At 44.5% G+C, this 22,629-nt stretch overlaps 1 protein-coding gene across 2 annotated transcripts; it reads left to right on the top strand.

The window, feature by feature from the left end:
• Positions 1-7,308: 7,308 nt before the first annotated feature.
• Positions 7,309-22,062, top strand: LOC126533232 (ribonuclease Oy-like). Of its 2 annotated transcripts, XM_055071835.2 has the most exons (10): positions 7,309-7,397; positions 8,997-9,207; positions 10,783-11,023; positions 13,864-13,910; positions 14,658-14,724; positions 15,016-15,086; positions 15,891-16,004; positions 16,692-16,740; positions 19,035-19,109; positions 21,540-22,062. In XM_055071835.2, exons 2-10 carry the CDS (start codon positions 9,137-9,139, stop codon positions 21,663-21,665), a joined length of 861 nt encoding a protein of 286 aa, XP_054927810.1. In that variant the 5' UTR covers positions 7,309-7,397; positions 8,997-9,136; the 3' UTR covers positions 21,666-22,062. The 2 variants fall into 2 exon arrangements, with proteins under 2 accessions (XP_054927810.1, XP_050036464.1); XM_050180507.3 differs by lacking the exon at positions 7,309-7,397 and having other exon boundaries at positions 8,019-9,207.
• The last annotated feature ends 567 nt before the right edge of the window (positions 22,063-22,629 follow it).

Below are 22,629 nucleotides of genomic sequence, written 5' to 3'. Positions count from 1 at the left end.
GGGGTTATACTTTAAGTTTCCATTGTAGTAGACGTGTCCACTTCATCTGCTGCTGAAGTTCTGATTGGCTTGGGTACCCGTGAGGAGGGCACAGGCGAAACCAGCCAATCAGCACTTCAGCAGCAGACGAAATGGACATGTTCACTAGGAGGACACTTACAGAATACACACTCCCGTCTAGTGTCGCTAAGGTTCCTATGTGTCGCTGCCTAAAAGCTCCATCGTGGCACGATCCTGTTCGCGGCCGACTGTACGACTTCCGAAATGCTATCGTTTCAACTGGCCGAACTGCATCTGTGTCCATTCTTTCGTCTGCTACAGTGCACATTCCTCTCTGCATCCTAAACTGTGAAAGCTTGCGCGATGTTAAATGCGTTTTGACGCAGGAGATCACTGAAAGCTATGACGTCCACACAACGGTGATGAGGATTAGTCTAATGGCACAATGCCACGGTTTAATATGCATGTAATTAGTCATACATTGATGAAAGCGGTTGATCCTGCATCATGATTAGGTCCCGTAATTTCGAAGCCTGGCAGCATTCTGGCACGTATACGGTGAAATGTTAAGCTGCATGCTTTCTGGGCTGTCCGATTTAAAAATTTTAAGTATACTCTGTCGTGCAAGCTTGATAATTTGACTTCACGGAGTGTGCTTATTTCGCACGCTGCTCGTGTTCTTATACATATCTGTTTGCTCCTTTAACTTCTCCGAATTGTAATTCATGACCTTATTATTACCCCAATCACTAGAGCTGGATTTTGCAACCAAAATATTGGTATTAAATTTAAGTGTGTGCGTCTGGGGCAGCATTCGGAAATTAGCGTTATTTTTTTTTCTACCTTCTTAAAGCAGGGCCTAATGTTTATGTACTAATCGGCACAGTTGTATAACTAATACAGTAATAACTAATTTACTAATCTGAATAGGTGAGTTGTGTACTCGTTCACTCAACAGGAGGGCAAATCAATTCATTCGCACATCCACCCTACAGTCTGAAGTAGCAACCGCAGTCTCGTCATTCGCTGGACACCAGGCCGAGCCTCAGTAGACAGCCTAGAAAAAATGGCCGCGATGCTGTGGCAGTGCAGACCGCCAAGAGAGAAAGAGAGAAGAACAACTTTATTGGCCCATAGTGAAATGGAGCGCGTTGAGCGCCTGATGGGGTGGCTCCCTTTTCAGTGATTCCACATGCTTCCAGGGCTGCCTGGCCCCTGTAAATCAGTCGGAGCTGGTCTTGCAGGGCGGGGCTGGATAGCATGATCTCCCATTGCTCGTAAAGGGTGGGGGTAGTAGGGGGGTTAGTTATGGGTATAGGTGGTGGGTGATGTTTGAAAAAATTTGACTCTCCTATGACGTGCCGAAAGGTGCGTAGTGCATTGTAGTCAGGACATGTGTTCTTGTATCTTTCTTGGTATATTTTGTTCTGGAGGCAGGGCTGGGGAAAGGATCCTGCCTGGATTCGCCTGTATATCATTTGTTCGGCTCAGGCCAAGGAGTGTTGGGGGTGCGGGAATGTGTTCCTACCGTCCCTGTAATACTTGACTATATCTATGTAACTGGTGATCGGTTGCCATCCCCTTGCCTCGTCCTCAGTGGCCCGGGAGTTGAGCGCTCGGGCCTGTTGATGAGCGTATTCGTTGCCTTCAATTGAGGAGTGGGCCGGGACCCAAACTAGTTCGATTGTTTGTTTAGGAGGCGTAGCTTTTCTGGCAACCACTCATCCGGTAACTGTAGGCTTAGCGCAGTGGAAAACGCGTTGAAAAATTGCTGCACTTATTTCCTGGTTCTCCAGGGGGCCATAGTATGTGCAGGAGAGGGGGCATGCGTCACATTGTCCAGAAAGCGAAGTGGGACATACAGTTTCCATGCGTCTGCTGCTGTGTTCGTTTAAGTTTACATGCGAGCAGGGGGATGGCTACATCAGTTGCAGCTCTTGTTCAAGGACTTGTGGTATGGCAACGACAAGCGCTGGGGCTGCTTATCTTTTCAACGCCGCTTACCTCGTGGGTCCCATTCGCGAGCGTGAGCCTTCCCGGCCGAGTAATTGCCGTCAGACAGTCCCGCCTGCACTAAAGCGGATGACCAACCCTTTCAGCACGCAGCCGTCTTGGAGATACTGCGGGGTGCTGTCAGCATATAGTGCACTCGACTGGAATCTTCAATGCGACGAGCTTTCACTGCTCAAGGCCGGGTGACTCCGTGATATATAGCAGTGCAGATAATTTTCGATGGCCGCAGCAAAATTTTACGCAACCGATTTCGCAAGGAGCGCCTGCCATAGCGACGAGGGGAAATACAGATTATTACGGTATTAAGTTCTACGCCTGCGCACCATTGAGGTGTAAGAATATCGCGCGTTCTCCCTCGCTATCGCGTCGCGCCCATTTAGCACAGCGCCCGTCTATCACCGTCCGTCGATAAGAGTCCACTCCGCTAATTGCGCATGGGGCGAGGCCAAGGACCTCACACTGAGCAGATAACTTTTGCTGGCTGTTTCTTTATGTGAGAGGCCAACTGCAGTGTTTTCTTACGGCGACAGCCGTGAAGCGCTCTTTCTCCAAATTTCATGGCATCTGTTGCAGGTACCATCTGTCCAAGTACCCCATCTACACATTTTTTTAATGTGCTCTGCAAGGATGCAGGTCGACCTTTGCTTTTGCTAATTATGTCATTCGCCTACCCATACTTACAGGTATTTTAACAAAAAACGTAAACTGGAAGATTAAACCTTTATTATAATAACAATCTGAGTCCCAGCCCACTTTCTCCTGTATGTACTGTTCACCACGCGTCTTAGGTTTTTTACAAAAAGAAAGCACGCCTACTCAGTTGTCGAAAGTCTCGTTGTGGTGATTACCTCAAAGATTGTGCCGCATGATTAATAAAGTAGTTTGACCACGAACCTGGACCTACAAGTGAAAGAGATAATTGAAGATACCTTTCTCAGCTCAGTGAAAACGCGAAGAGGAGAGAATAATTCTTTTCTCTCTCTCTCGCTCCTTTAAGATATTCTTTTACCTTTTCCTTGCATTTATTTATTTATATATTAAGTTATTCCAGAAAAAAATGTGCACCTTCTGATGGCAGTTGCCAGTTTGCCGTTTTTGTTTCTTCATTACATATGTTTCTGTCTTATCCGAACTTAATAAAATAGCAACAGTAATATTATCCCTAATCCCCGTCGTTTACTGCGCTCGGCGCCAACCACGTACGCTTTCTTTTTATGCCTAGAAATGTTTTCCTTCCACGCGCAAGCGTTACAAGGAATGGTTCAAAATGTCTTGTTTTTCGAAGGGCACTTGAGCTGTGCACTAATCGTCTTCCACCAGAAAGAAACAGGAAGGAGCGGGTCCGAGTGGGCTATACTTACGCGTGGTACAGAGAACCATGCTGGAGTTTGGCTTCTCTGCTGTTGCCTTGACGTTGACGGGGGCTGTCTTTTGAGCTCAATATCCCAATATTAAGAAACCCACATGGAAATTCCGATCCTGGATTCAACTTAGCAGAGGTGCAGCTATGTCATTACGGGTTTTTAAGAGAATTTCCGCCCAATTCCGGTAGGTATGTGATTGAGTCCCCGCCTGCGTTGTCGCCAGCACCCTCCACCGCTGTTGTGCGACAGTTGTTGTTGTTGTAGTTGTCCTGAGTGGCCGTGGCACATACCCACAGTGGGGGATTGGCCAAGAATCGGGCGTTTTAATTAGGTGCATAAGCGCATCCCCACAACATGCTTTCTTTTTCTTCTTTCTTTCTTTTCTTTTTGTAGACTACAAACAGCGCAAGAAAGGACAACGGACGGTGAAGGACACAACACGGACGCTGACTCACAACTGAAATTTTATTAGGAAAAAAGCATCATGGTGTGTACAAAATAACAACACGCGTGCACTAGGCAATGAGAAAAGAAAGAAGCAACATAAGTGTAGGGCACTAATCACCGATCAAGGTACAAAACCTCAGCGCCGTGCAAACTGAATGCCGTCCTACTTGCGTTTATATCCTTATCGGCATTTTTCTGTATATGATATTCCTCAATGACCAGTCGCGCATGTCTACTGTTACCGTGGGAAAAAAAAAATTCTGCAAAGGCCTGCACCCACGCTGACCCCATTGTGCTTGCAAGAAGCGCGAAGGGAGATTTTCACTGCGCTATCTTCGATGCTCACTTAATCTTGTAATAACGCAACGCTGCCTTCGCCCAGTGTAAATAATTCTGCACACGGTATAGTACTGGCAGGCAATCCTAACTGAGCATGAAACAAACGGATTCCTGTCGTTTACCAAGCAAATCTTCTTCTGTACTTGTTTCCGGAATTTCCTAGTGTCCTGTACAACAAGGGGCAGACATAGCCTACTTTCTTCTCCGAGACGTCAGAGAACAAAAAACGACGTCGATTCCGAACTTTATTCCTACTTTCCTTAGCCCATACAAAACATTTACGTACGGCACCACAGCAATGTTATCGTGATTCTTTTTTTTCTTCTTCTTCCAGACAGCTGATGCTGCTTAGCTTCAGCCTTTTTTCTGTTACTTTGCTACAAGCAAACAGTATCACATCATTTGTGTATCCGGCACCCTTAATTCGTGACAGCTTCCTATTGAAGCTGTTCCCGATTTTGTGGAAGCCCGATTTCGTTAACGCTGAGGAAATACACGAAACAGCAATACCATTCTTCTGCCAGCTTTGAGTGGCCTGAAGAAAAAGTCAAAATTAATTTCGGAGATCTTGTGTTGTATGTCCAGCAAACATCTCAAGTCTAAAATATAAGTTTAGGTATAAAAACAGTAATTCGTTATCCTTTTGCGTTTCATACGTAAACATCAAGACTAAGCCTCTCTGCCTAAACATTTTTAGCATATCAGCTGTACTTCGATCAGGATAGAACTTTTAAATAAATATCAAATAATCACCAAATAACGAAAACAAAAACCGTACAACACCAGTTGTATTACAATCAACAAAACGCTCCAGTTGGTTAACAAAAACATCACCGAGTTCAGGTGCCTCTTTCCGTCTTATGCAGACGCCCGACTTCTCTACATGAAGGTTACCCTCCCATCCGATAATAGTTGAAGCTAAAGCTTCTAAAAGGGCGATGAAATTTTCTACAGAGGTTTTGTAACTGTCAACGAATTTCTTTTCCTCGTTATCCTAGGTAATACCTTTCTTGGCAGTCTTCAAGACAGCTCAGAACCCGCAACAACCTACTGACTTCGGTATTTTCAAGAAGTCAACAATAACATCTGAGTAGGGTACCAGAAATGGATCTGCAATGTTCAATTCGGAGATATGGGTGTGCAAGACGCTTGAAACAGCATGATGCCAAATGGCTCGTTCCGTAACAATAGCAAGGTATGGCAGGCTGCTGTACATGTCTTAAAGGTAAACAAAATATCAAGCTGATCTTTCGTTGACTTTTTGAATGCAGATAACACACCTTGAAGATCCTGCAGACTGAATGCCTCCTATTTTCCACCCACCGCGTCATGTGTCACACGCTTAAAGCATCCTTGTTGTCTTAGTAACAGATAAAGTAATAGATCAAGCAGACAGCTTACCACAGGCTGGTGCAATTCGGCATTATTAGACGAATATAATGGGAAAATAAAAAAAATGCACGTCAGGTGGACAGATTCAGTAAGCTTCGTTCTTCGCGCAGCACCGTATTCGAGGCAGTGTTAAACCATTAACGAGGTGAAAAAAAGTGCAGTCTCTTTTTTTTCTTTAGATAATATTACCCCCAATTCGTGTGTGGTAATCTGGCACAACCCCACAGTGGGTTTGTGCCGTTAACTAAGGCATCATTATCATCATCAGTTGTCCAAATTTAAATTACATCACCACACACTTTGATTTAGCCTTAAAGACAGCCATACGCAATGCCCCCGATCGTTTCTGGGCCACAGTTACTGAGGCCATTTTCATCGATATCTATGGTGTGCAATGACAAAACGATTTTCAGATTTCGCTGAATTTTCTACAGCCTAAAAGCGATCTGACTTTTGAATTTACTTTGCTTGTCCTCAAACGGCCCTCTTCTTAATCATTCGTCAGCCATTGACAGCGGGTATATGCCATAGTCTAAGGAACGGCCGTGGTGCCGGGTAAGCAGCAACTCACGCACCACCGTACAGTTTTGTTTGTGTCTCTGACTACCGTAATGCATAAGGTTCTGACAACTCTGACTCGCATATATAAAACGCACGTACAAGAGCTCAAACACGAGCGTTTTCGTATTGGCAACTGCACGCATTTCGCGATTTGGAAGAAAGTGTGGTAACTGTGTGGAAAGACATGATCAAAAACATTTCTAGCCCTCCATTTCAATGCGCGTTGTATCCCGCTGTGCAGGTGAGGGACTTAAAATCTCACAAGGAGTAGTAGCAAGCTTTAATTATAAAAATGAGCCGACGGTAGAATCGTCCGAGATGGTCGGATTCATTAGTCACACGAGCTAATTTTAGTATTTTTTGAAGTGGCGACTTTAGGGTCTCTGTAATGCTTGTGTCGACTGATGGGCACATGGTGACTTCCACTTCCTTGGCCATTCCATTCCTATGCTCTAAACACGTGCACTTTTATAAAGCTACGATTGCAAATTTTCGCTCTTCGAGGCAGCAGCGGCTCTTTCATTTGTTGTTGTTAGAGTATTTTTAGGTAACCTCACTGTTTTTGCTATTGTCGCTCCTAATAAGGTTATCGCGCCATGTTGTACGCGTTTTAAAGTGACACCTGGTGTCTGTAGCTTGCTTCTACGCATTTTACTTCGATAAATGCTAGTATGGGGCTGATGAAAACTGACGAGAGCTTGACAATCACGCAACTCTTACCGTTAATTTAGATAATAGAACGCCCGGTGCCTTGAAACGTCTTCATTCGCAATCATTTAAAAGCTGCCGTGAAATTCTTTCTGTAGACTCATTTCTGATCACCTTCGACCATCACTGCGCATGTCACTGCGTTTCTTCACAGCTTGTGCAGTCCTCCCGGTTAAATTCCAAGGTATCGTGCTATAATATCGTAACGAACGTCTGCAGCATTATTTACGTAAAGGGCTGCTATGTGCACGTGCGCTATTTTTCCGCGCGCTCTTCGCCTATCATTTCACTGATTTTTCCCAGCGGCAAGATGACGCAGTAGCACGCCACCTCATTGTTCAAGTGATGTGTTTGCGATAGGTCGGTTATGCAAGCAGTATGTCGCAAAACCTTCGCTTGTAGCTGACAACAATGACTGTTCTAAGGCGCCTTATCCTCTCTTATCTCTCCCTGGCGAGGCGTAGATGTAACAAGTTGTCAAAGGTCCTTGGCCAGAAACGAATTCACGGACGTGCTGTATCGGGGCGCTCGTCAGAGACGGGAATTCCAGGATACCAGCGCAATCAGCAGCAGGTAAGGGAGAAACGAACCTCCTGGGAGAACTATTGTCGAGACCAGAATTAGAACTACCATAATGCAGCAATGCTTCAGACGACGTTAAACAAATTAATGAGGTCCTCTGTTCCTGTTCCTCTCTGTGTCCTCTTCCGTCGCGGCGCTGTTTGGATATTGTATTTACTAGCTCACGCCAACCCGATCATCTCGGGAAAACGCGAGCGCTACCTGGCTTGTTGCAGCCTGTAGGCACAATATTTCGAAAATACAAGTGTTGCGTGTACTGGTGTATGCAACCGTCACCATGTGTCACCCAACCTGCATGCTGCGCGTGTTAGTCTGCCTTCAGTCGAGCTACAGCGGCTCACAGCGACAACGTCTCGTACACAGAGAGGACGGGGTTCTTCTAGTGAATGAATAAAAGGAAAATCCTTCCCACCATAGACGCCGTAGCTGTTTCACTCGCGGCAGACACCTGAACTATTCTTTAGCTGAAGACGAGCCACTACGTAAAGTGTTCATTGGTGGTCTGTTTCCTGAGTGGCCAAACCCTCTGCTGCTTGCTTGACTTTGGAAGGGGGCAAACAGTGCAAAAGAAGGAAAGAAAGAAAGGAAGAAAGAAAGAAAAAAAGAAAAGAAAGAAAGAGAGAAAGAAAAGACAGAAAGAAAGAAAGAAAGAAAGAAAGAAAGAAAGAAAGAAAGAAAGAAAGAAAGAAAGAAAGAAAGAAAGAAAGAAAGAAAGAAAGAAAGAAAGAAAGAAAGAAAGAAAGAAAGAAAGAAAGAAAGAAGACCGAGACGAAGAATAACACAACACGCGTGCACTGTACTAAGTGTCGTCCATGTTGCTTGCGTTGGTGGTGAGTTCAACGCCACCAGTGGCATTTGTGGCACCGGTTGGCCTCCCTTAATTAAGGGGTGGGGGCCAGGCATGAACTGTACGCCAAGTGTTTGTGACGCGATGTTTGACCCTTCCGTGTGATGAAGGAGCTGGCCCAACGTCGCGCCCTTTCGCTTAACCTCGGTGATCTGACGGCAGCCGGCTGGTTCACCCAATGTGCCTTCTACAGAGAGCTTTAGTCAAGCCTGGCCCGTGGCCATTTGTGCCAGAACTGCATAGTCTCTGCCTGTCTTTACGAGCAAAGCACAGAACCACATGGGAACGTCGCTGTTCCGCTATGTTCGTTGTCCATTGATTCGTTTCCGCCAGCACGAGCGCACGTGCTGAGAAGTTTGTCGGGGAAGCCCCTGCAGCTCCTCCCTCTTCCGTTCTTTTTTTTTTTTTTTAATCGACGCTCGCGCTCGTCGAGGGAGGCCTCGGGCCCACCGGCGTTGGCTGAACGAGTTGGATGTGGTGAAACCGGATCCCCCTCTCTCGAGTACCCTCGCTTCTCTTTTGTGCGTTACTTGTTTCCTGCACTCTGGCATCTAGATTAGGCGTGAAGGTCGCGCAGAAGCAGCCGTCTCGAGAGTGGGGGTTGAGCGACAGCTCCTTGTGTTGATTATTTTCTTGTTACTTGGCCATTCTCTAAGTGATCCCTATGTCAGGCTTCTCATCCCTTTCTCATATCAGCTTACCCCTCCCTCGTAATGTGCTGTTCGCTTTGCGGGCCCTTGTAGTTTCTGCGTCGACGCTGCGCCGCTAGGGAGAAAGGAACGACGCTTTCAAACGAGGCCGTTCGCCGGGTAGCGAACAGTCAAGGCAGCCGCATCCAGGAAAGCGTCGTCTGACAGAGGACCCTGCCCGGTAGCTCCGAAACATGGCGTTGACACGTCGAACCCTGGTTACGGCGGTGCTGCTGGTCGTCCTCGCCTCGATGGCCGCACAGAGGTATGCTCTTGAATTTCATTCCTGGTCAGGGCGAAGCGATGCGTGATGGCTGGAGAACAATGTCAATGTTGATGAAAACGATAGTGCTGCTGGCATCAAACTCCCTGGTTTGCATCAAACTCCCTGGCATCAACTCCCTGGTTTTAGAGAAGGACGATGTTCTGATAGATACTCAATTCTGCGATTATTGTGCTCGTTCCTTAGTTTAACGTTCGCAAGATAACCGAAACAGTTCCGTCGAATTGGTGATTTCCGTGAGTTGGTTATGCATAGCGAAATCGTTTTCCGCTAGACTATTTTTACGTGCACGCAGCGAAAACATAATAAAAACAGCTTATGTTCTCAAATTACATTTGGTCTGTACACATGAAGAGAAGAAATGGAGTAACATTGCAATGGTGCCTCAAGTAGCTCCACTTTAAAATAAGTTTCACAATTTCTTATCAGTGAAGTAACTGCTCTGAAGTGTTTATTGTGTTTGATCCGCAGTAAGTGACCCATAGTATCGTAGCGTTCATCCTTGCTGTTTTGTCAACGTGTATTTCTTGTTCTATATGCCTCAGCTTGGGCCTACTACCTCGTGAGGTCCATTATGCTATCGTACCATGCTTGCACGTATCGACAATATATGTACCAGCCAGCTAAATTCACTGTATATTAAGTGTACCGAAAAATTTACGACGCTGTAGCAGTGTTCTGAAATTTCATTTACGTCAAGTGATAGCCAAACTGACTGCATTACCATCTTAGTTTCGGATGGTGGTCAGTGTCATCTTCGAATGATCTTGTTCGTAAGCAGTATCCGCATAAAAGCCCGATATGGGCTGTAATACGCCGGTTGTTTCATTTGTTCGTTTGGTAGCTTGTATCTAATGCGCTAGTGAACTGTACTAGTATGTATGGCAGTACTTTAGTGCGTGAAAGTGCAGTTATAACTTATAACCATGGTTTGGTCATTATAATCCGAAAACGCCCGTATTAAAGGCACATAACAGGGGCAGTACAGTGGTGTGACGAAATAGTATACAAGCCCCACTGCAACAAACACGCACATTACTAGCAAGAGCAAAGTGAACTGCCAAATTATGCCTGTTTTTTGTTGGAACTTTGCGTATACCTCTTGGGTTATAAATGAATGCTAATACTTCACTGTGCTTTCCCAATCTAGCATAACACATTTCGTGGCTATCTTCGCGCACGATTTGACGATCGAATCCACGGGCTTACTACAAGAGCTGAACTGGACTCACTGTCAGTGTCCCTGATTCACGTTTAAAGTTTGCTGTGTTCAAGCGGGCTTGAGTCAATCCAACTCATCCCTGAAATGACAAACTTCAAGTAGTTGGTGAGGATTCCCGAGTTTAAAAGCAGGTTTTCAGCAAAGGAACACAAGATAAGTGAAAACGAAGATACACAACACATTTCGTCGGTCTGTGTTTGTCACTAATGTGATGCGCATCGCACTCGGTGTGCCACTAGGTAGTGTCCGTATTGAATCACGCATAACGTCGGACCTTGGTTTTGCTGTGCTTCGCGTCCTCTTACGTGTTCCTTCTCACCCTCGCACAAACGAAGCTGGGCGCAGAACGCTCAACGAGCTCCCAGCCCAGCGAGGCCCGCGCACAGTGGAGGTCCGTCGTCCAACACCCGGTCGCATTCGCCGACTCGCGGTGGCTCTGGCGCTGCCGACGCCCGGACGGACCGTCGGAGGCGGCCCGACCGACCGCGCACTCCGGCCGGTTTGCCCAACGCCACTTACGACTACTTCATCCTCAGTCAGCAGTGGAGCCCCGGGATATGTGCCGCTGAACCACAAGTATGCAGAGTTTGAACTGATTTATTTCATCGCATTAGAGCGTACAAAACGTGAATAGGGGGCAAAGGATAGTGGCATGAAAGCTGCGTTACAGCAACTTGGCTAGCCCCACTACCCTGTTAAAGAAAAGTCACCAGAAAGCAACGATGCGGCAATGTCCACATAGCGCCCTCCTCAAAACACACATTGACAACTCTAACATATTCCATCAAATACAAAGAATGTGCATTCAAAACAGCATTTGCAATATTCCATAGCTTGACAAGATATGCACATTTTCATCTGTCTAAATCTGTTCAGTGTATTTGCGTGAGGATAGCAAAGCCATCTGAAAGCCGTAATTTCAAGGTCATTTCAATACAGTCAAGATCGGCTCAATGAGACTGACGTCAAGGTTAGTTGACAGTCCTAATTCTTCAAGCATTCTTTCTAACAGGGGACAGAGGAGGATGTGCATATGCATGCCAGAATCGGAACTCGACATTGAAAATCAGAACTATGCGAATTATTGTATCGCCTTTGCATTTTTTTTTCTTTTCTTTTTTTTTGCTGATAGTAAATGTCATCTAAGGGTCATTGTTGTCCTTCAGAACACTGACGTTGTGAGATTTCATCAAAGATGAGGCCGCTTGCACAAATATATTTTCAGTGGTCCTGAATTTCATTTACCATGTACAAGACTTGGACAGGGGTGGGACAAGTGGGACGATCAGTTGACCACAGTTACATTGGTATCTGCAAGAGAAAACTAAACGAGGTAATGCAACGAAGGGAACAAGGAAAGTCGATGAAGCTACGGCAGACAGCAACAATTATTTTTCAGGAACTCTTTCTTTCAACTAGTCGATATCTACTCAACTTTATTAACGGAAAGGTTCTATGCGCCTCTTCTATAGCCCTCTTGATCTACTCACGTCTGTCAGAGTTTGTTAAAATAAATTCTGCTCTTATTTAATCTAACCCTTTTCAACATTCGACACGAAATCTGGAAGTTTTTATCTAGATTCCCTCCTCGGCAACCGCTGCACCAATTTTGATGAGGTTTGTTGCAATTAAAAGAAAATGTTAAAATGAATCAACTCGAGAAAATTGATTTTTATTTTGTACCATCAACTTTGTAGAAAGACGGCAAAATTTAAGAAAAAGGAGGAAACAAGTTTACAACTCAGTAATTAAGCAATAAATGACCAGAAATTCTGTTTACTCCGCCTAATAACACACCTAAAGCAAACAATATTGATGTATTATACACGGTTCTGAAATATGCTGCTGATTCCTCAGAAGCACTTTTGCCGAACCCTTGTAGACGTTCTAAAAATTTCACTTAATGTGTAAATTTACAAATTACATTTATCCGCACGAGCTGTTCTTACAGATGCAGCTTATAGAACTAAGATATCTGTTTGTTGTTCATAGTTACGGATTTGTAAACTTAGTGCTCAATTTCTTAAGTGAAAATTGATTTTTGTTAAAATTTGGGAGAAAGTTGAGGCACGAAATCAAAATTTTGTTTCTACAGTTGCTAGAATTCAATTTAATCTTTTGATTCATGGGAAGCTTTTCCACAAAAGTTTTTTATGTACATCGGAACAAGGAAATTGTTATTCTCGGCTACCACTCACCAGTTTTGATAAAGCGTGTTGCATTTAAACGCAAATGTTAAAATCTTGGAACTGTAGAAAATGAACTATCGATTTGTGCTATAATTCGTTAAAGAAACATTATTGAAGATTGTTGTACTGCCGTACAGGATTGGTACGTTATACGTCGCTCTGAAATGTGCCCCTAATCTGTCAGGAAGGCTTTTGCAGAACCCTCGTAAACTTTGTAACAATTTCGCGTAAATTATAAATTCATAAATCATACTTGGCCAATTGAACTGCACTAACACACGCAGTTTAACTAATTGAGATATGTTTCTCGTTTAGTGTTACTGGTCTGTAAAATTCGTGCTTCTATTATTGGGAAACCTATCAATTTTTGGGCAGACATCTCTGTGAAAATTTAGAGGTCCTAAATCAAAGTTATTCTTCCTAGAGTTGCTACAATTTAACTTTCTCTTTCAAATACCGCACATTTCCTTCAACTTAGTCCAGCAGCTCTCTCATAAAAGGATTTTTTTTCATTTTACTAGCATTTGAAAAGGGAAATCAGAACTGGTCCCAAGCTTAAACTTCATAAAAGCTGAAGTAGAGCAGTGTAAATGTTTCTCAGGGACCTCTTCTTCTTCTACCTCTCCCCCACCCCTTCCTCTCTGACTTAGCTACACTGCTGTCGTGTACCCCCTTATTCTGCTCGCTTATGGTTAACGAGTGTATTATTTCGAACCCCTGACCTAAATGTCTAGGTAATTTTGTACAGGAATATCCAAATGTCCTCCTCAAGGACGAAACTTGCCAAGGACGAAACTCCTCAAGGAAAGGCTCGAGCTTGTCGATTTTTGCGCATACGACTATTGCTTTTGCTCTGGAAAATGTCGCCCAAGGTGCCATTGTTATGGCCTCACGAATAAAAGGATGCTTTCAAAGCATTCCTTAGTAATCGTGGGTACCTTTCCGGCGTAATAGCACTCAGATTAGTGTGTGGCTTCGCAACAATCCACTGCTTCACCTAACGTCGATAGTCACTATATATCGCACAAATCAGAATAATTTTATCTCTCACTGCTATATTTTCACGCAGAAGGTCTGTAAATATTGCGAATGCGAAGCGAAGCCGAGTTTACTATCGAAAACTTTTTTTGTCAAATACATCGGAGAGCATTCAAAACAAGCTAAAGTGCGATGGTGGCAGTCCGAGTTGTCACTGTATTGCCAGAAATGCGCATTTGTTTTGTGCAGTGCGTCTCAACCAGCAAGAAAAACTACTGGACCATCCACGGCCTTTGGTGAGTGGAACTTTCGCGCGGGAAGCTGCGCAACCGCATTTCGCGTGAGTATAGCCGCGGTCTCACTTGACGCCAATAAGATCCCGTGACCCGGCTCTCCCATAATGTGTCGCGGCAACAGGTTGTGACAGCCGGAAACTTCTACGTCCTTTGAAAGTGATCCCACGGCTGTTCCAATATACCATAGTTGTTGCGACGACGTGTATATCCCTTAACAGGGAGCGTTACGACACGCGGTGTTGTTGCAGATCATTGCACAAGGCTCAGAGTACTATAGTGAAGGACGACAACGAGGAACTGAGCGGAGTGTGAACTCGTGCGACAGTGCGACGGGATGGGACCAGCGGGACAGGAAGGAAACGTGACAAGAGAGATATAAGCACGAGCTTTGACCTGTCTTTTTGTTCTTTGTGTTGTGGTGTTTCCGTTCGACTATTCCAGAACTGCATGAGCGAGTTCCCTGTCCCCGATATTCTGCTCAAATGTTGATACATTAAAGTACTGGGAACTTTTACTGATTGGACATTTCAAAATTAATGCGTAATATATACAAGTTTGTGCCCTTATATGCCTGCTTATTTGCGTAATGTGGCGTAATGATATCGGCTTCGACGACGCGGTTATGTATTTGAGAGTTAATTCCGTTTAACAGGCACAGCGTACGTAAAAACTAAAGGTCAACTACGATATACTTCCTTGCTCTTAAGTACAGACCATTCGTTCATCCTCTCATTCATTCATGTGCAGGCCTGCCGGTGACAACACTTCGCCAAGCTTCTGCGTAGACGAACAGTTCAACGGCCGTGTCCTTGACGTGAGTCGGGTCGAAATCTTGGAAACATGACGCTCGTTCCTTTCCTTTTATTTGCGAGCAAAACAAAATAGGACACATGTACAAACCTAGGTGATTCTGAAAGTCACATCACAACATTTTCATAATATGGCGTAGTCTACAGTAATGTGTGCTGTAGGAACTTCTTTTTCGAGAACAGTGGGAAGGGCGGGCAAGGAGAAAGCGGAAACTTTTGCCTTGCTGCAGCACATTCAGCAGAAGATATATATATATATATATATATATCGTCTCTTTTCCATAATTTACTTGCAGCCCATTAAGAGGGACCTCAACAAGTACTGGCCTTCACTGACCAGTGCCGAAGCACGATACTTCACGTTTTGGTGAGTCAGCTAGCCACTTTGTCCTCGTTCTACTGCGAATGCATGCTGCTTCTTTATGTCGCCTTTCGGGTAGCTTTAAAGGCACAAAAGTGCAATGAATCGTCGGGCATATTCTACAAGTCGTTTGAGAGTGCTCCGACGGTAGTACGAAGTCGTGCCAGACAGCTTTGAAGCTGTTTTACGAGCATAGACGGGTGTATTACAGCGATAATATGGTTTGATTATCGCTAGTTGAGTCCTTTTCTTCTCGCACTAAAGTTTAATTGTCGGTTTGCATTACATTTGTAGAGCTGCCAATGCTGGAGCACTCAGAAACTAGTCGATGTCCTTACAAGTTGCAATCCACCTTACTAAGCTTTGATACTCGAACGAGTATCAAAAACGTAGTATCAATGACCCTAACCGATTCATTCGGTTAGTGTAATTGCAGCACTTTGCGTGTAAGCAAGACGGGTGAAAGAGTCAACGTCAAATCGAGATAGACATTAATGGTAGCACAGTGTGTTCAACGAGAATGCGCTTCGGGTGTTCACATCTCACATGATAAGCAAACGGAGCAAAACATACTTTCACTTGAACTATATCGCTGCTTACCACCTTTAAGTGAGCACACAAGTAGAACATTGCTGGTCATCGCAAAACCCTGCGCACTTTGGTTGGGCCCGTCATCGCATGACGTCGCCATTTGCACCGATATCCCGCACTGTGCTTACGTATGATCTATACACCATACTCGATGCTACCGCGCACCCATGGCTGCTCACTGGTGAGCAAGAAAAACGTTGTCTTTTTTTTATTTTCCAGGCGCCACCAGTGGCAGAAGCACGGCACCTGCGCCGGCGACGTTCCCGCACTGAATGGCCTGTTCAACTTCTTCAACTCCACGCTCGCTGTCTACAAAAAGTACAACATATTCCAGTGAGTTGATGAAGCAGCAGCGGGAGGTGCGCCACCGTTCTCGTCGGCCCATCTCTCTCTGCTATACTTCTAGCTCCATTCGCTCACCTTTTCTTTAATCAATTTCTGTTCATTCGTTGCCATTTCGCGAACTCTTCTTCCTTACGCAATTTAATTTCGTAATTTCCCCGTCACTTGTTCTTGTTTGTCAAATTTCGTATCTTTCTCGTATGCTTTTTTTTTTCCTTCTTAATCTTTTCCTCTTTGGTTCTCTTACTGAAGAAAGCCGCTTTTGTTCTTTCTCTGGCAGACGCTGCATTACAATTGTTTTATTTGACGTTCCGTTGCCAATTCACTTACTAAAATGACGTTGAACTGTAATTCTACTCATAGACAGTGAGTTTAATGCCTTGAACGTCGTTCATCAACTTCAGCATTGAGTGATGTCACGAAAAATTATTTTTAAAGTTTTTACAGCAGCTCTTTCGTTGTGCGAGGTGTGGTTGAACTTGTAACCTAAATTTCACAAAATCCTGTGCTTCCCCTTGGCAATATCTGCACCACCGTGTCAAGGTTTAGACCTATGCGAGTAAACGCTACTATTGGCACACTACCGTTGACAGCCATGTGCATTACTCGGCTAACTTACCTTTGACATGACTTTCCTCCGTGAGCTTTTGCTAATTTGCCAATCTCTTTTTTGCGCAGATTTCTCTCGAACAGCCTTATTAGGCCCAGCGTCGTCAGAACGTACTCGGTGAGTGTAGGCGACCTAATTTACACGTACTGCGAATATTTTGCGTGCGAAATGTAACTGAAGTAAACTGAAATGGTTATCGTGAGCAGCGCATTGTCTGGCTGCATGCAAAGGATGCACTGAACAACTGAGCTACCACTTCACCGATGGTTATCTTGTGCAAGAATTATCACACAAAATACCCAATGTTGTGTCAATAAGCGAACCCAGTGCAATGAATTTTCCGTCTAGATTATTGGCTCGCTAGCGCAAAAATTTACCTCAGAGATAACACATAGGAGTGCATTTTGTATGGCACTATTATTGGACACACAGTGTTCAGAACATATGAGTGTGCTGGCATGGTCTGCAGCGACGCCGGTTTAGAATTGCTCTCTCTTTAGGAAGGGTGTGGGGTGAGGGGGGAAGGGGACGGGGGGGTGATAATGGCAGTGGCGCTATCTATTGCCGCGGCCGCGCAAGCGCTTTTAATATTCGGTCTTCGCGTCAAGCGTTTTTGCACACGTAGCAGGGACGGTGCCACCTATGCTTCCGCAGAGAGAATGTTTTCTGATCTGGCATTGCCATAGACGACGATTATTCTTATTTATACTTTCCAAAGCATCCAAGTCCTTCATCAACAAGACATTGAACAACATGCACGGGGAAATATCACGTTTTGTGCGACGCCTGAGCACAAACTAGCTTTATCCTAGAGGGGAACTTACACCGAATTTCCTTATGAACGCGGAATTACGTATGTTGTGCGTAGCAGACGAAGTGAAGTTGTGAAACGTGGTTTGCCGCTCATCTGGAAGATAATGAACAGGGTGTGAGCGCCGATCATGAAGAGAACCTAAAGCTAGCTTGGGAAACCTGTATTTCTTTAGCTACATGTAGGTTTAATGGGGTTGAACTCCGGTATTTCGGTCTACTAAAGCGATACATGACTTGCCTAGCTCTATTTGCTTCTTATAACTAACACTGTTACGTGGGTCAGTTAGATTTGAAATTGTTAAACACGTAACCTGAGCAAAACCGAATGGGACAGGAAAAACAGGCAATGACAGCAAATGCTGGCTAATCCAATTCAGGTTCGTGTGTTTCTAATTACTAAACTTTCTCCTGAAATTGGTTGCAGAAATCGTTACCATGTAAGTGCTTCCATTATATAAAGGAAGTTCAGAGAGTGAGAGAACGATTATCGAAAGGAAAAAGTTCAGCTTAATAGACCTTAAAGGGACACCTAATGAAAATCTGAAGTTGGTCTAGATTAAGGGATTTGAATTCTGTATTCTATAATACAGAAGTCAACTTCCTTTCGTCAATCGTAAGTTATTGTATATTGTAAGTTAAAAACATTATGAAAATTATAAATTGTAGTTGTGCCGTGCACCTATTTTGGGTCCTCTCATGTGACGTCAGCACTGGCCGATTCACAGAGAAAGGCAGAGACAGATTTCACGTGGGGATTGCATCAACTCGTCCGTTTTGGCACAGGCGATTCAAGTTGAGGAGCAGCAGCGCAACCTTCGTTGACAATTTTCTACACATCAAAGTCGTATATTGGCATTTCGAAAACGATTACAGACTGCTGCACGAATACTTTGTGGATATAACTCGACTTATTATTTTCCTTTACCATCCCTTTAAGCCTTCTCAAAATGACCTCCGCATTTCATGTGGTTGATTTTTGCAAGCAGTTCATCGGGGAATCCGATTTCCTATCCGCGTTCCTGGCAAGCGAAAATAATTAAATTCAATAAGCGCATGACAAGGCTGGGCAAACAGCTCTCACCGTGTTCAAAATTCGTAAAATAGAGCATGTTCGCTTCGAATAGACAACTGGCTATGAGGATCGTCACACTTTATTCCTAGATAAATGGAAGTCCATACAAAGGCTTGCTAGGACTCTGGAGAACGTACTGAAATTGGGGACAGTCCCACAATATCTGAGCAGTTGACAACGGTAGCAATGTTTAGTTAACTCGGGTGAAATTTAAGACAGTTACTCATGCATGAAGTTTCCGTGCATGGTTGCCACACTTCAGAAAGCGCGTGTCTTCAGTGCCACTTACTAACAGTGCTTCGCAACGACAGTCGGACATTGCAGGCTTCCGTGGACTTGCGGCGACGTGGTGTTCAACATTTATTTCTTGCATGAAAAAGCATGCAAATTTTAGCTTTGGCGTACACGAGAGGTGTAAATTTTGTTTATTTTAGAAGTTTTGTAGGTTGAAAAAAAAGACAATATCCGCTGCTATCGACAATTTTATGTAGTGTCGTTAACATCAATGTTCGTAAATCGTTTGCAGGCCGCAGAAATCCGTAACGCCCTCTCAGACGACATTCGAGAGAAGGTCAACATCGTCTGCAGCCAAAGAGTTCCGGTGAGTTTTACCTTTAGCTTTTTGACACCCGTGTAGAATTGTAATTTTACTATCATATACGTCACTCCATGGTCTACAAAATTGTAATTGACCATTGCTTCTCTCGCTTGAGTCGGAAGCAGCATTAAATGTAAGGCGAGAGTCTACGAAAAGTTGTAATTCTTAAATATCCCATGCATTCGAAAAGATGTGGCTTCGGCCAGGCGGTCTAGATATGCCTTCTCTAAATAAGTATTAGCACTGCACTCACATAGACAAGAGATGCCTCCTCCGCTAAGTGGGATTTCTGAAGTGAAGGCGCTAAAAAGACGGAGGACAAAGAAGAAACACACACACCGTCCTCCGTCTTTTTAGCGCCTTCACTTCAGAAATCATGCTTAACCAACACGCCCAACTATCCATCCTAAAACCGCTAAGTGGAGGAGGTACCAAGTGAACTAGCCTTCAAAGGAACCACATTACCAACTCAAGACGCGTAAAATTACAAAGTGAGGCAACTTAGTCTAAGAGTACATGCTTCGCATCGACTACGCAACATTATGCAAGCCTACTAAGCTTCGAGCCGAAGTTCGCCCGAAGCTATTCCGGGAACGAACACATGTGAGCGGACAATCTGGACATTCCAAAAATGAGCTGGGATGTCTATTGAAGTTTCTCGCGGAAACGGGTCCTTGAGATGTAGCTCCGACAATCATATTATTTAGAACACGCGAAGGCAAAGTGCCATCGTGCAATTAGAACACATTTAATCCATTATTCAAGGGTATGTTATTTTAAACCAACTGTGAGAATGGATTCCGAGGGAAGGGAAGCGTAGCAGGGGGCGACAAAAAGTTAGGTGGGCAGATGAGATTAGGAAGTTTGGAGGGTCAACATGGCCACAATTAGTACATGACCGGGGTAGTTGGAGAAGTATGGGAGAGGCCTTTGCCCTGCAGTGGGCGTAATCAGGCTGATGATGATGATGATGAGAATGGTGCGCATACAGCTTTACTGTCTCATGTATTTACTTCCGCGCTTCCTTTGGTATTTCGTTTTCTTGTTTTGTGCGTTTCTACTCGCAACGCTTTCATATGAGCCCGTTATAGCATCCATTTCATAGACATCATGAGTATTCTTTTTATCTCGAGAGGGGTATGTTTCATTCCCTTTGCATTGCACTGTATTCTACAGGTGCTAACGGCAACTTTACACGCTTAGCGTGAATGAATAGATTGGCTGTGTTACACGCACGAATTTGTTTTCACAGTGTAGAAGATGCAAACGCTACAGACATATTAGGAAAAATGTAAGTACACTTGGACATGATGCGTTTAAGTCCACCTTGTAGCCACTCAAGCGCATTAGTGCAATATCATGAATTACGAGCTCTAACTTCATAAAATGTCACCTGCATGCCCAAATTTGTCTTTTACAGTTTATAAGAAGCTTTAAAAGATATAGCGCTCAAAAGCAAGCCGTAAGTACAAATCCAAACGATTTTGTTCCATTCAGATTGCTTCTCCCAGAAAGGAAAGATGGGAGTTCTCAAAAGAATTCAGTTAGCAGGCAATCTAGCAACCCCGAAGCCAGTGAAAGCATACCGAAATTATGATGCTTATCGAGTTGTTAGAAGGGCGATATATGTTAAGTAAAGTGAAGAGTGTGAATAATTTATATACATTCATGTTTACGCATTTAAGTGTGTTACTCTAGATAACAAAGGGACTAACTGACCCATGAAATTAGTACTTTGTGATGGTGAGTGAACTTTACTGCGTTTGTTCGCCGGTATAGCACACTTAACGCGCGCGCATCAAAGGCAGATCGGTACTTACACTGGAGAAAAGCGTAAGTTCAACACGCAGCCGGCAGCTACCAAATCTGCATCTTCAAATAGCGGGTTGCATGTGCGGCTGTACATTATGAGCGTCATCTGCGCACCTGTGAATGAATTTGCTGAACTTGAAGGCTAGCATCGCATAAGATGTAAAAAGCCGATGCGTCAAGTAAGGAAAGAACGAGGTGGGAGCAAGCCAGAAAGAGGTGACCCAGCACGCGATTATGTAATGGCATTTCATGACACGGTGATAATGTCACGGGTATAATGATACACAATGGAACAAACGTCGAAGGCTAATAACAGCAGAAAAGCGTTCATTGTCAGTTGAAAAAGCTTTTTTGACACGAACGTCATCCACTTTTCCATCATGAAACTAGACCGGCTCGCAATGTTAGGCATTATGTTGAGATCAACGTGTTTCACCGAGTAGAAAGGAGCGATTCCTATCCGCGCTATTCTGTGGAATATATAGAATTTCTATAATGTCCTTGGCACAACGTCTTTGCACTGCTTGCTGTCGCACTTCCGAAGCGTTTCCGCCGAAGGCTTCGGGATTGAAATGTGCTCAATAGTGTTGACGTGGCTGCCCCTATTTCTTTATTTTTCAGAATAGGGACGCGCCTGTTCTGACCGAGATTCGCTTCTGCCTCAACAAGAATCTGGAGACGGTCAACTGCCAAGGAAGGAACGGTGGCTGCGGACGTCGGAACTACTACCTGCCGGCGCGGCCGTAGAACCATTTCATCATCATCGGCGAAGACCAAAGACAAAGGCCACGAGACGAGAACGGACCGTTGTTTGCTGGAAGAAGCCAACGCTTTTTCCAAAGAACTATTCTTGGTGTCGCGAAGAGGGAGCGGTGCTCACGGCTCTCAAAAGAATGAGCTGGCGACAGTAAGGGTTGAAATTTATGTCGGCGCTTAACTTAGCCAGGAATCTTAATCGCTCTCCGGCGTCGATTAGAAGGACACCAGTTATTATGGTTCCATCATAGACACGCTCGTGAAGCAATTCATTGATTCATGGGACTCTGTTATCGTAAAATGCCTTTTTTTTTTCATCTCGCAGCCGTGTTTACCTTTCTCCATTACGATTCTACCTCTGCCTGATCAATAAATCATATTCTTATAATTTCTTGCGAGTGATAAGTACAATGTGGACCTTACATAACGGACTGCCTCAGTTCTTCCCGCTCAACAAACTTGGTACGGCTCCCTGAAAGCATGCAATACGCTGATTTATCTGCCGTATTTCCTCTATTTTATCGTCTTTAGGTTCAGTTTGTGTCTCCGCCCCCATGCATGCAGCAACCTTTATGACGCGAAACATGTTACCAGGCCAAATGCGATTATATAAGGTTTAGACACAGACGCCACGGATACCATTAGTTAATCTTTGTGGCGCGTCTCCTTCAGGCCATGCGTTGTGTGTCTGCGCGTTTGACCGGGGACAGGAAATGGAGGAGTCTGGGCAGGCGGACTCCTGTTACAGAGAAATTTCGGGCAGAGGCACGGGCCCCGTGTGCCCCACCCTCAGTCCCCATGGCTATACGCCCCTGCATGGCGAGTTTTATGACGGAACCGGTGGCGAAAACTTTTTGATGCAAAGTCATTCACTGCCAGCCACATCGCTCCCATGCTGTGGTTAGAAATGACATATAATAATGGCACTAGCCGTAGAAGCAAAGCTCGTTCCAAC

This window comes from Dermacentor andersoni, chromosome 7 (genome assembly GCF_023375885.2).
Source record: "Dermacentor andersoni chromosome 7, qqDerAnde1_hic_scaffold, whole genome shotgun sequence".
Classification (NCBI taxonomy): domain Eukaryota; kingdom Metazoa; phylum Arthropoda; class Arachnida; order Ixodida; family Ixodidae; genus Dermacentor; species Dermacentor andersoni.
This window is presented reverse-complemented; position numbering and strand designations above follow the sequence as displayed.

Bases quoted from the DNA above. Each gene is read 5' to 3' on its own strand.
- LOC126533232 (XM_055071835.2), top strand. From the start codon at position 9,137: ATGGCGTTGACACGTCGAACCCTGGTTACGGCGGTGCTGCTGGTCGTC. The intron at 15,087-15,890 runs GTGAGTCAGCTA...TTTATTTTCCAG, and splicing joins GCACGATACTTCACGTTTTG to GCGCCACCAGTGGCAGAAGC. The intron at 16,741-19,034 runs GTGAGTGTAGGC...AATCGTTTGCAG, and splicing joins GCGTCGTCAGAACGTACTCG to GCCGCAGAAATCCGTAACGC.